The following is a 13,267-nucleotide window of genomic DNA, read 5'->3' on the forward strand; positions in this document are numbered from 1 at the left end:
GCCCGATCACCACGCCGATCACCTCACAGGTCTGCACATAAGCCTACAACTAGATCTCCACAAGCGTCAAACGATATAGAGATAGAGCCACACAGCCCTACATCAGAAGAGCAACAACCTCTTATCTATGATGATGGAATGGAAGATGATGGAGGAATTATTTTCTCAGATGCAGAGATAAGATATTGGATGGTCAATAATCTAGATCTCTCATCACCTTCCAAGAGTGGCAATAAGGCGCAGACTTATCTGATGAAAGAAGATGACGCAGATGCTATTACACTACCCCCAATCGACCCGATTGCGGCGGTACCTCAGAACCTAGATACAGCATTTAACAAAGCCACAAAGGTTCAGACGCCACATCTGCCAAATTTCAGCGCCAAGAAGTTCTCCACGCATAATATGGAACCCTTCTTCAAAGCACAAGACATCGATGAGAACTATAAGCTGATCTCCGATGCCAAGAACAAGTACTACAAGATTGATGATCGGAAATTGGTTCAGATAGAAACCATGACGAGGCGTATGTTCTTCGGTCTAAATAGATCTAGAACAATAAATGAGACACTTATCTCCAGATTTCGGAACACGACCTCTGAAGATGACAGAATGATTTACTCGGCCCTACTGATGCAAAAGAAGGACCAGCAGTTTTTAACAGATCATCTGACGTCTGTCTCAGCAGCACTGACCTTAGCTCGTCGTCAAGGCCTCCTAGCTTCCTGCAACTGGGGTGAGAACTTTACAGCTCCACTATATACAGCCCCGTGGTCTTCCCCATCCATATTTGACGGAGGAATAGACACAGTCTCCAAAGAAGTCACCAAGGATTCTAGAGAAGTCCTGATGATTAAATCGATGGACACGCTAGCCAGTGTCATTCGACAGACTTCACAAAGATACTCAGGGAGATCTAAATTCACGGGCCTACAAAGAGCTAGAGACAGGAAGATTGCCAGTTCCAGGGGAAGAGATTCTTTTAAATGCGCCCATATGGCAACTATAGAGGAGGGTCAGGACGAGGCAGGACACCCAGAGGTTCCCGCAACTATAAACGCTGAAAGACAGGTTCGGAACGACTGGAGTCTTCCACCCCCAGCCGTTCCAGTACAACCGTCACAAGTGGGTGGACGTCTTCAACTACACTGGGAAAACTGGGGAATACTTCAAGACACCTATGTCTCCAACATTCTTCAACGCGGATTTCGTATCCCACTACAGGCCAAGCCTCCACTAACAGTCAACCCTCACAAGTTCGAGGTAGAGGCACAACAACTACTAAAGTTAAGAGAGCGGTTACATTACTCCTAACCAAGCAGGCCATAGAAGTAATAGAGCAAGGAAACATCGAACCAGGTTTCTACTCCCCAGTTTTCCTAGTACCCAAGAAGAACTCCAAGGAGAAATACAGACTCATTTACAACATGAGCTTCTTCAACAAGACTTACTTAAACAAACCACCCAGGTTCACTATGCTACATTTACCAGCAGCTACGACAGATGATTCGCCCCCATGGACTACATGGGCAGTATAGATCTACAAGATGCTTATCTGCACATCCCAATACATCCCGAATCCAGGAAATACCTTCGGTTTACGCTAGACGGATTACATTACCAGTGGAAAGTACTCCCATTCGAATAGCATCAGCCCCATGGTTATTCACGAGGGATAACGAAAACCGATTGTTATCTATCTACATCGTCAAGGGCTACGCGAGTGCGTTCTTCCTCGACGACGGGATACAAGTAGATCAAGATCCACAGCATCTCAAACTACAGTTAAACTACATCATAAAGCTACTAACACAGCTGGGATGGTTAGTAAACTTACACAAGTCGGACCTAGTACCATCGCAAGATCTGCAATTCCTAGGAATCCGATTTATCACCAATCTCAACCGTATAGTCGTACCAGAAGACCGTTGGCTCAAGATCCAACAGATCATTCCACCAGCTCTACTGTCACCGCTACCACTTCGACAATGGCAGAGCTTACTAGGTCTTCTAACATCAGCCCAAGACTTGACAGTCATAGGCAGATTACAGTTACGTCCGTTACAGGTCTTCGATCAATACACATCTCGACGACCTACAACCATTCAGTCTACCGATACATCTCAGACCTCATCTATTATGGTGGACAAAGAAATCGAATGTCTGCGAAGGGATTTGTTTAGCAGAGCAGGAATTCAAAACCCATCTATATGTAGACGCCAGTGCGCTCCAAGGTTGGGGAGCTCATCTCTCCAACCGACGGCATCAGGGTTATGGACTCAGCTAGAAAGCAAACTCCACATAAACGCATTAGAGATGAAAGCTGTAATCAACGCCATAAGACATTGGAGCAACATTCTACAGAATGCGCACCTGATGATACATACCGACAACTTCGACAGTGGCGTTTTATGTGAACAGACAAGGCTCAACGAGATCGCGAACCTTTTGAATTTAACCTTTCAACTGTTCAATTAATCCAAGATCTAAATCTACATGTCAAAGCATGCCACATTCCCGAGCCAGGAATATACTAGCAGACGCTCTCTCGCCACATCTACCGTCCGCCCGACAGAATGGATGCTCAATACAGAGATATTTGCACAGATAATCAAGCAAATAGGAGCCGCTAGTAGATCTATTCGCCACAAGGTTCAACAATCAACTACCGACATTACGTGTCACCAGTGCCAGACCCACAAGCATGGGCAACAGGCGCTCTAAGCATTTCATGGGAAGGCCTCAATGATGCGCGTTTTCCGCCTTCCAGCAATAATACCTCTAGTATTACAGAAAATCAACCAACGCGTAGAGCCTACAACTCACTTTGGTCGCCCTATTGGCCGGCCAGAACGTGGTTCCCGCCTTAATACAAGATATCGGTCAACCGGCACTAGAACTACCCAAGCGCGCCAAACCTGTTAATACATCCTCACACCAAACAGGTGCACAGAAACCCAGAAGTATTCAAACTTCATTATGGACTGTATTAAAATGTGTTTAAACAAGAGAGGATATTCTACCAGGGCGGCAAAAGCGGTCACGCTTTGCCTTACGATACTCAACGCGAACTTGTACGATGACAAGTGGCAAAGTTTCAAAATTATGCAACAAACAAGGGTTTTACAGCGAGAGATGCTACACGCATCCTCAAGTGGCAGACTATTTGTGTTACTTACGGCAAAACAAACATTTAAAAGGCTCGACATTGTCAACATATCTTGCGGCTTTTAGTTCTGTGATTTCTATGAGAACGGGTGTTAAATTAACAAGAACACCAGAGTTACTGGCCTTACTACGTGCTTTCCGATTGGAGGACCAAAAGCGAAATTCCACGCCCAGCTTGGGATCTGAATGTAGTTTTCACGACACCTCACAAGTGAGGATTACGAACCATTGGAATCGACAACGTTTGAATTTCTCTCACAGAAAACAGTCTTCCTGTTATCGCTAGCCACGGCAGCCAGAATATCTGAAATTCATGCTCTAGATTATGAGAGGATACAGTTTGATGAAAATCAAAAAGACAGCACCTGGGATTAAGATGGGATTTCATCGCTAAAAATCAACTACCAGGTCAACCAGACAGGTTATTTCACATCCCTGCGCTTATCCTCAATTCTTGGATCTCAAGATACATTGGACTTATCTCTATGCCCAGTAATGAAGCTCTCATAATCTATTTACGTCGTTCCAAAACAAGGCGAAGATCGCTCAGAAGATTGTTCATCCCACGTATAAGCCACAAATCAGACAGAAGTCTCGTACCACCATATCAATATGGATAAGAACTGTCATTTTACTGGCGCCTATAAGGCAGCAGGACTGGACCCTCCAACAGCATCAAATCCTCATGAAATCAGGGCATTGGCATCCACCCTCGCCCTTCATGGTAACTGTTCATTGAATACAATTATGGAAGGTTGCTTTTGGAAATCTAACATGGTGTTTGCTAATCACTATCTCAGAGACATCACCACCGAGGACGTCTCTGGCATTCATCATTTCGGTCCTTTGGTCCTCGCTCAGCAATTGACAGTCCCTCGTGGCGCGTTAATATTCACCCCCACGAGATTATTAGATATATGATACATATATTCACTAGCTTATAACTCCATGGAGTTCTAGGGCTATGTACATATTTAGCTTAGGTTATTCAACCTTAAGCTCATACTGAGTTATATTCAGTGTACAGCTACGTTAGAGTAGCAGTTTAGATATATATATTGATATATCAGTATATTAGTAAGGTAATACCCCACTTATAGTGTATATATCTATGGCTTATTATAAGGAAATATCCTAAGTCTCAATGCCTTATGAAGTTCCCGCGAAATTTATTACAATATCACTTACTTAAATCACTAATTAATCCAAAGTATTCTGTTTACCCACCACCTCTCGATTGGATTCTACAAGCAAAGAGCATGAGTCAGGATAAGGAAAAATATGTAATTTTCTGAGTAAAATTGATATTTTATACTTATCCTGACTCATGAGGTTAGCCCTCCCATCCTCCCCACATAACACTTTGGATTTCCCTGTAAATTCAAGTGTTGGGCTCGCAAAATCAGGAGAGAGTGAAGCATGAGGCCAGAGGGTGGCGACACCTGTTCCCGCGCTTACGGCAGGGGAGGTAACTCGTGGGTGAGTACCAATTAGTGATTTTACATTGAAGGGAGCTTCAATTAAGGAGATACAAGTGTTCCACTATGTTCGCAAGAGGAAGGGGACAAGCAAAAGAGCATGAGTCAGGATAAGTATAAAATATCAATTTTACTCAGAAAATTACATTTTTATCAGATATTTATGGAGGTCCCTTGAATAACAATGTTTGACATAATGGGGGCAGGTTGCAGGTCTGCAGAATGTCCATGTGATATTGTTAACAACCAGATGTAACAATGTTTGCAGATTTTTAGAAATATTCCAGCGCAGACAAAAAGTTAGGGTGAATTTACAAAGAAAGGAAATTATATGAAATAGATAAAGGATGAGCGCCAACACTCTGGGATGTAAACATACTGTTGCAAAAATAAAGGGCGAAGTCAAGGCCTTTGTTCTCTTGACAGTACGTCATAAATGTGCCAATAAAGCACAGGCATATGTTTTCTTTTAGCACCGGGAAATACTTAAGTTTCACAAACTAAACACTGCGTAAGCTCAACCATTTACATTTAAAGCAGATTGCACGATTTCATAAAAACGGGATGGTTTGTGCAAATGCCTTACCTTCCCTGTACTTTGTCAACATGTAAGTGTAGTCCACCTGACCAAAATAGTGACCACAACATTTGTCTGTGCTCTTAGCTTTGTATTTTGAAGATTTGTAAAATTTTCAACCATTTTGATTATAGTATTTTACACAGACATTTTAATATAGCAACGGTGAATGTGTTGGGATGTTCAAAACTCTACTTCTGTATGATTACAAGAATAAACAAGAGGCCCACAGTTTTCAATAATCGTTTTTTTGTGTTTTTGTTCACATTTCTATTTTTGAGAGTCGGTAGATTCAAAATCCAATTTTGGCCTTAGCTGCATTTTGATACTGTATTGACTTTAGGATTTCAACCTCAGTCAAAAGAGTTTGAAATCCACCAGTCAATTTCTGTCTTCATTAATGCTTCAGCTTCCTTATGCCATTTTCACATATAAAGTTGCACTATACAGGGCTCCAGATAAGGGCTGTATCGGCTTATGTACGGATATAAAATAAGCACGATACGGTAGGAAATAATTTAGAAAACGTAGCAGATACGCACCACAGCAATGGTGTATGGACTTAGAATCATTTACAGACGTATTTATCTGAAAAAAGTATTGTTTTATTGTTAATTGACCTGTTTACTCAAGACTCGCAATGTTGTGGTGCATATATGACACGAAACACAAGATTACTGATACTCCATTAAATTCCATTCAGTACTCTAAATGTAGGCTTAAGGTTTTCGAGTACTCCTATATTGAACAAATAAGGAGTACGTACTCCTGATCATGAAAGATTATCTGGAGCCCTGACTATAGTTTTGAAACTCTTTGCTCTTTGAGTGTATCATTTAGTAAACCATCTGTCTGGTTTGACACCTGACTAACAGTAAAGGTAATTGCCATTTTAAACAATTTAATGAATTTAAATATAAAAATGTACTACATATCATAATTAGAATCATGTCTTTTTATGCCAGTAGAGAAAATCTGGAAAGGAGCACTTACCAAGAGTCTTTTTTATGCAGTTGGACAACATGATCATTAGAAGGGTATTTAGGAGTGATTTACATGGGGATCAGTGTTCTGAAAAGCAGAAAAGACAGTTTTTTGTAAGAGTTAAAATAGCAGATTAGAAACAAGATAAAAATAAGTAAAATTCCCTTGGTTTGTGTGTAAACTGGTAATTTTGTTGTGACCTGCTCCCACAGAGCTCTACTTAGACCAGATTCATGGCTTGTTTTCCTTATTTTCTAGCATGATCCCATTTCATATTTTTTTTATGCAAAACAACATTCATGTGATGTCCCCAACAAAGTTTAATGCCTCATTTTCGCTGCTCTGAACATTTTAGCGCGATCAGTGCTAATGTGTCCATTACCAAAAGCATTCCGTGTAGAGACTAGAAATGCCAAGTTACGGCCATCAATATACTGTCACCAGAGGGCGCCGCTCATCGGAATGTATATTGATTTGTTCGTTACTTGCCTCACAAAATCGTTAATCTGCTGAGTTGTCAGTATCTTGGCTTAAAGGACGGATGCCCAAAATAACTCCCTATTTCAGCCAAATGAACCCTCTCAAGGCTGAAGAGATCTATGGTGAATGGGCTATAAAGCACAGGCCTTGATAAGCTTTGATCATACTGATAATGTTCATTTTCATTATCAGTGATGCTATTATGGTAGATATCCAAGAAGGTTATTGTTGTTATTCGAGAAGCATTGACTTTCTTGTTGATCCTTTTTATGGCCCATACCTGCTCCTGCAGTTCCACTTAAAAATGTGGAATCAAAAAGTGATGGAACCTGTTTAAGTCTTCATTTAAAAAACATTAATTCAAAAAAGAAATTATTTCAAAAGTCATTTGATGGATATTAAATTGCAAACTGTGAAGTTAATGAAAAAAGCACAGGACATTTTGCCAGAGGCTAGTTAAAAGGACAAGTGACAATTACGACAATTACTTGTATACGAGCACTTTTGTTAATTGATAGATGGTAAATTTGTTGCAGACTTGTGTAACAAAAGGCTGTTTATGGTTATGAATTGAATAAGGCAGTTTTGAAAATGTTGAAGATTACCTGGTATTGACAATTGCTTTCAGCTAGAACTTTATTCATACAAAGTATGTCTTTCCATATCCGTTAATGATCTTCTACAAGGCAGAAATGTTGATCATTAAAGCAGCACCAATACAAAGTTCATCACTTCAGCGAGGATGTGTTTCCTGAAAAGGAACCACGTGTTATTTCTGCGCTGATTAAACAACTTTTGTTATTCTGATCAATACAGCAAATTTGACACTATGTATGAGCAGACGTGCGAACATTTATTTACTGTTAATAACGTACGCCTAATTACACCACCAAACCACGGCTTAGATCCAGATTCTGCATCAGCAAATGAAGGGGTTTAAACTGATAAATTGGTTTCCATGGTAACGCCATTACTGCCTGCAATGTGATTACTAGCATCTTGCAAAATACCCTATTCTCCAAGTGTCCAATAATAAGATTTTAGAACACCTCGATATTCCTACCAATCAATTTCATTGTAAGATGAAAATGAGAGACCGTTCACGCAAACAACACAGGCCGTTTTGTCGTCACTGCCGCAAAGATTTGCGTCAGACCAGGCAGATTGTTGGTTTGGCCTGGCTTCTAGAACCATATATGGCTGTAATGATGCTGTAAGAGATGCTTGATGGACCTGTCCCTCACTGTAGCCCAGTCGCTGTTCGGGGGAAAAAATCAATAATCTCACCTGCTACATTGTACCCTCGTTAGTGAAGAGCTCTTGCTTGGCTCGTGGCACGGAGATTGGTCCAGAACTGTGGAGGCGGGTGCTTACATGGAATATTTACCTTCCATCACTTGACCTTTAAACAGAGTGTTATGAAAGGACTAAATGAAGCGAATAATTTCAGGGTTGGATTCAGGCATTATGCAAGACTTGAGAGAAAGAAAACAGATTTTATTGAACTGTTGATGGATGAACTGCCTTTGAAAACATTACGTAAAGTGATGTTTTCGGAGCTGTAGCATCAACACCAGAATTGAGTTGAAGATTTTAATTTTCAATTCGACTCTTTGGTACTTTTTCTTCCACCCTTATCAGACATATGACCCAAAACTAAATTATTCACAAGAAAAGTGAGAACCACTTCTGTGATACCATATCAGTTTTTGACAAATATGCTAGCCCACTAGACAGATACAAGTAGAGATTCCTCAGGACTAGTAATGTAACCATGGAGATCCAAATGGCTGATAGGAAATATTAAACGTTCATTTCCTGTTGTTTTTTGTTAATCTTTTCTTTATAGTTTAACAGAATAAAAATGATAACTAAATTTGAATTAGCAGTTCCATTGTCATGACTGATTTAAAGTTGTGTAGAAGAATTCAGATGACATTAAACTGAGGATCAAGTGATATTCTGTTGTGCCTGTCCTGTTAGTTACATCATATATGATGTGTGTGGGGGGGGAGTGCACGCGTGTACATGCATGCATATGTGCATATAAACCACTGAGTGAAAACAAATTTGGTTTAGGGTAATGAGTATGGTATTTGCAACATTTACACCAATATTACAAGGCAAACTTGAAAATGGAATATTTCCCCAAGATTCAACTTAATACCTGTAATATGAGGTTATAGGTTGGATTGTTTTAATGAATAAATAATAATATTGAAATGAATAATTTGTTTTTTTTTAACTCAAGCAAATAGTATTACAATGTTTTTCAGGTCATTGTGATGTCATTAGTTACCATGACAACATAATGAAATGACATCATTATTCTCTGGCAATGCAATGGGTTAGCTGTACGTTTTGCACTCTAGACACTTGTTATTATTGTTATAAACGGAAGTTTGACAAATGGTTTAGGATGAAAATTGGAATGGGACCCTTGTGTCATTTGATAAAAAAAATGTCAGCACTCTGGAAACCTCAGAGTTGTCAACTCATGTTGATATATTTGATATCAGAAGGACCCTGGGGTAAGATTCACCGTCTTTTAGTCTGTACCAACAATTCAAATTAATTATATTTTGCAATGTTTTCTTTGTTTTCAATTTGGAAAGATTGGAACTTAGTTCATAATGATAAGTAGTCGCTTTTGTCTTTGAAGAAGACTTTTGGTTTGAAAAGACAGTGCTCTCCCAAGCAATCTAGTGAGGAAGCATTCGAACTGTTTTGGGCAAAAAATAACCACAGATTGAATGTGTTATGATATGCACATTCTTTCCTTGGATCATATAGAAGTACAATGATTTGTTCATTAATGCTGCTGTATAATACAATACCTGTTTTGTTGTCATGTCAAAATTGTTCTTAAATTATTCAGTTTTGAAGTTTGTTTTTGTTAATATCATTAATGTGTTTGATTAATTAAAACTAAGACACAAATTCAAATGATCAGGTTATAACAATCTTGAAGGAGTGTGATATTTCTTTTGAAATGTAGGTTTTCAATTGTGAAATATGTTGTATTTTTATTATAACAATAGTTTAAATGCAATAAGACAATGCAATAATGTTGATGCTCTCCAGAATATAGTTGGTACAATTTTGACGAATCTTGATCCATGTTGTGACAGTGTGCTATTGTTTTGATGCTGAGCTATATTTTGTTTGCCTTGTGCAGGTGAGCTACATGGAGATCTACTGTGAACGTGTGCGAGATCTCCTCAACCCAAGCAACAAGAATGCGCTACGAGTCAGGGAACATCCATTGCTGGGACCTTATGTAGAGGATCTCTCGAAACTAGCTGTCCAGTCATTTGAGGACATCAAGAACCTCATTGATGAAGGAAACAAAGCAAGGTACAATGATACGAACGATCAGCTCTTGTGGCAAAATGTACAGTCAGCTGTACATCCGTCACTCTTGTGGCAATATGTAAATTTAGCTTATGTGGTAAAAGGTTTCAGCTTGTGTGGCAAAATGTAAATGGAACTTGTGTGGCAATGTGTAAATTCAACTTAGTGTCAATTTGCACATTCAGCTCTTTTGGCAATATGTAGATTTATCTTGTGTGGCAACATGTACATTCAAATATTGTGTGGCAATTAAAGAATGAACTCTCTGGAACTTTGGGTTTAGCAGTTCTAATAAAGTCCTTGAGGTAAATCTTAGGACGTAAGTGATGCAGGGAAGTATGAGTTTGTTTTTGGTGATGAACATAAGATGAGTCTGATGTGAAAGGACCAGCTTCTCATGGCTGAACGTGTATCATCATCAGGTGAAAAGAAAATTAACCAGTCTGTATGAATGATTTCAGAACTGTGGCTGCAACCAACATGAACGAGACCAGCAGTAGATCTCACGCCGTCTTTACCATCATCTTCTCACAGCGCCGATATGACTCGACCACAAACATGATTGGAGAGAAGGTGGGCTAACATGGTCACTCAACTCTAACAAGACTAATAGGGGCGGTGGGGTAGCCTAGTGGTTAAAGCGTTCACTCGTCATGACAAAGACCCGGGTTTCGATTCCCCACATGGGTACAATGTGTGAAGCCCATTCTTGGTGTTCCCGGCCATTATATTACTGCAATATTGCTAAAAGTAGCGTAAAACTAAACTCACACTCACTCACTGCATCAAGACTAACAAGATATTTATATGCAACAACCTGCCGGTCTTTGGTTATCAATTGCCTGCACTCACGAAATCATTCTCGGGGATGGAATTCAACAACCTTGAATTTGACATTTGGTGGAATTGATGGGGATTTCCCATCTGAAGTGTGCCCAACACCTCAGAGCTGACTTGGTCTACAGTATCCCTTGCTTGTCGTAAAAACTGACTACAGATACAGTGTAACATTCGAATGCCATTGCGTTGAAATACTGAAAAACATTGGAATCACAGGACTGATGATCATGCTTACAACACCCAGTTTGACTTCTTTGATTGGCACCACTTGCTTGACAGCGACATTAGAATCTATGTCGAAACGTCGCCTATATAGAATAAAGAAGTTGTATATCCGTAAAAATAGTCCTCATTCAACACCCAGTTTGTTTGTCTCTAAAACAGTCTCCACTCGTGGGGAGGTGGGGTAGTCTAGTGGTTAAAGCGTTGGCTCGTCACGCCGAAGACCCGGGTTCGAATCCCCACATGGGTACAATGAGTGAAGCCCATTTCTGGTGTCCCCTGCCTTGATATTGCTGGAATATTGCTAAAAGCGGCGTAAAACCAAACTCAGTCAGTCAGTCAGTCAGTCAGTCTCCACTCGTATTTTATAATCAAAGTGAACAACCGTATACAGCACAGAATATTTTTAAGATTTGGATCTGTGGTTAAATGGGATAAAATTATCTTATGTGTGTGCTTCATGAAATTGATAATTGTTATATAAATTCCTACCATGAAATTTGTTTAGGTCAGCAAAATCTCCTTGGTTGACTTGGCTGGCAGTGAGAGAGCAGACTCGACAGGCGCAAAGGGAACTCGCTTGAAGGAGGGGGCCAACATTAACAAGTCCCTGACCACCTTGGGCAAGGTCATCTCCGCCCTGGCAGAAGTGGTAAGGCCATGTAGATATACTTGTTTGTCATCAGTGAAGCGTGATATTTCACTCAGGGACAGACTTCAGTATTTTTGTGTTTATGGAGTTAAACATGCTGATTTCCTCATTGTGAATACTAGTTTTATAACGGCGTATCATGTGGGGCATATAGTCAACACCTTGTCCTTCCGCTATCGTTTTGTTTCCAGAGAATTACTCAAAAACTGTTCAATATTTTTCAGCAATAATAGGTAGAAACTAAATGATGCCTTTCACTATTTGCAGACTTTTTACAGTTAGAACTCCATAGATGCAAAAATACCGTTCAAGTTGTTTCTTCAATCATGAACTCAAACAACTGTACATACCAATATGAAATCACTGACATTGTTAATGCTGTAATCCAATGAAATACCCACTCATTCTATTGTCAGGAGAGAGTCCATTATTGGGCGTGGCCTAATTTGTTTTTTGGCTTATGAAGATGTAAACCCTAAAGGTTAGCCAGTAAAATGCCATGGACTCACCAGCATTTTTTCCAGAGGGGTGTTTTCCATCAATGTTTTTACTTTTTCTAATAACTTTCCAGACCAATAAAGAATTCTAACAATTTATTGTTCACATAAGTCAATGTCTTAGAAATACTGATTTTTCTTGTTCAGAATGAAATGAAACTTTGTGACTATCAGTATTGGATGTAGCGCGAGAAGAAACTGTCAGTTCATATCCTCATTCCTCTTGTCGAAAGCGACTCATGTTTTCTCTCTGTTTTCAGAGCGCGGCACCAGTAAGTGATGATTCGATGTGCAACATTGCCTTTATTTCTTATCGTTATTCTCTTGATTTATTTTTTTTCATCATTTCATTTGGAGGATGCCTTCATGTAGCTGGATTTCATTCAGTCAATGTGGACACCTGTTGAAAACTTCAGATTAATTTCAGTAATCGGTGATAGATAGGACCTCTACTCTGAGACCTGTTGACATTTTTTAGGCTCATATTGTCATTCCAACAATCTACAAATATCCCATGCTGTATATATTCCACATGACTTGGGGCAGCCTAATGGTTAAAGCATCCACTCGTCACGTCAAAGACCCGGGTTCGATTATTAAATAAGTTACAATGTGTGAAGCCCATTTCTGGTATCCCCCACCATGATCTTGGAATGTTGCTAAAAGTGGCGCAAAACTAAAATCACTCACTCACTCCACATGACTTGTATTAAATCACCTACACTGCTTTCAGGGCCTGAATCAGGAGTGAAGCCATTGCCTCTAATATTGCCCCATTGTGTAATGATGTAATTGCCAACTCCCAGTGATACTGGAACGTAATTCATGAGGGATGTACTGGAGATCCCTAGAGAATGCTGCTGACATGCAAATAGCTTCAGTATTTATGTCATTGTTCAGCATAATGCATTGGTGATGCTGGACCCATCTGGAGAGAATATTTCCAAGATAGAATAGGTCTGTCGGCAGGTCCATGTCATCCAACAACAATATTGATTATTTTGGGGTCGCTGTG

General features: G+C 39.8%; 1 protein-coding gene across 14 annotated transcripts in view; it reads left to right on the forward strand.

The window, feature by feature from the left end:
* LOC124287200 (kinesin-like protein unc-104) overlaps positions 1–13,267 on the forward strand; it is a 95,585-nt gene that overhangs the window by 31,141 nt on the left and 51,177 nt on the right. For 13 of the 14 annotated variants that reach the window (XM_046723693.1, XM_046723687.1, XM_046723689.1 and 10 more), the window contains exons 7-10: positions 9,866–10,044; positions 10,503–10,614; positions 11,612–11,755; positions 12,513–12,524. In XM_046723693.1, the coding sequence (XP_046579649.1) occupies positions 9,866–10,044; positions 10,503–10,614; positions 11,612–11,755; positions 12,513–12,524 (447 nt within the window). The remainder of the gene's footprint in view (positions 1–9,865; positions 10,045–10,502; positions 10,615–11,611; positions 11,756–12,512; positions 12,525–13,267) is intronic. The other variant, XM_046723690.1, reaches the window with a different exon arrangement.

This window comes from Haliotis rubra, unplaced genomic scaffold, assembly GCF_003918875.1.
Source record: "Haliotis rubra isolate DU_JTF1 unplaced genomic scaffold, ASM391887v1 Scf4, whole genome shotgun sequence".
In the NCBI taxonomy this organism is placed as follows: domain Eukaryota; kingdom Metazoa; phylum Mollusca; class Gastropoda; order Lepetellida; family Haliotidae; genus Haliotis; species Haliotis rubra.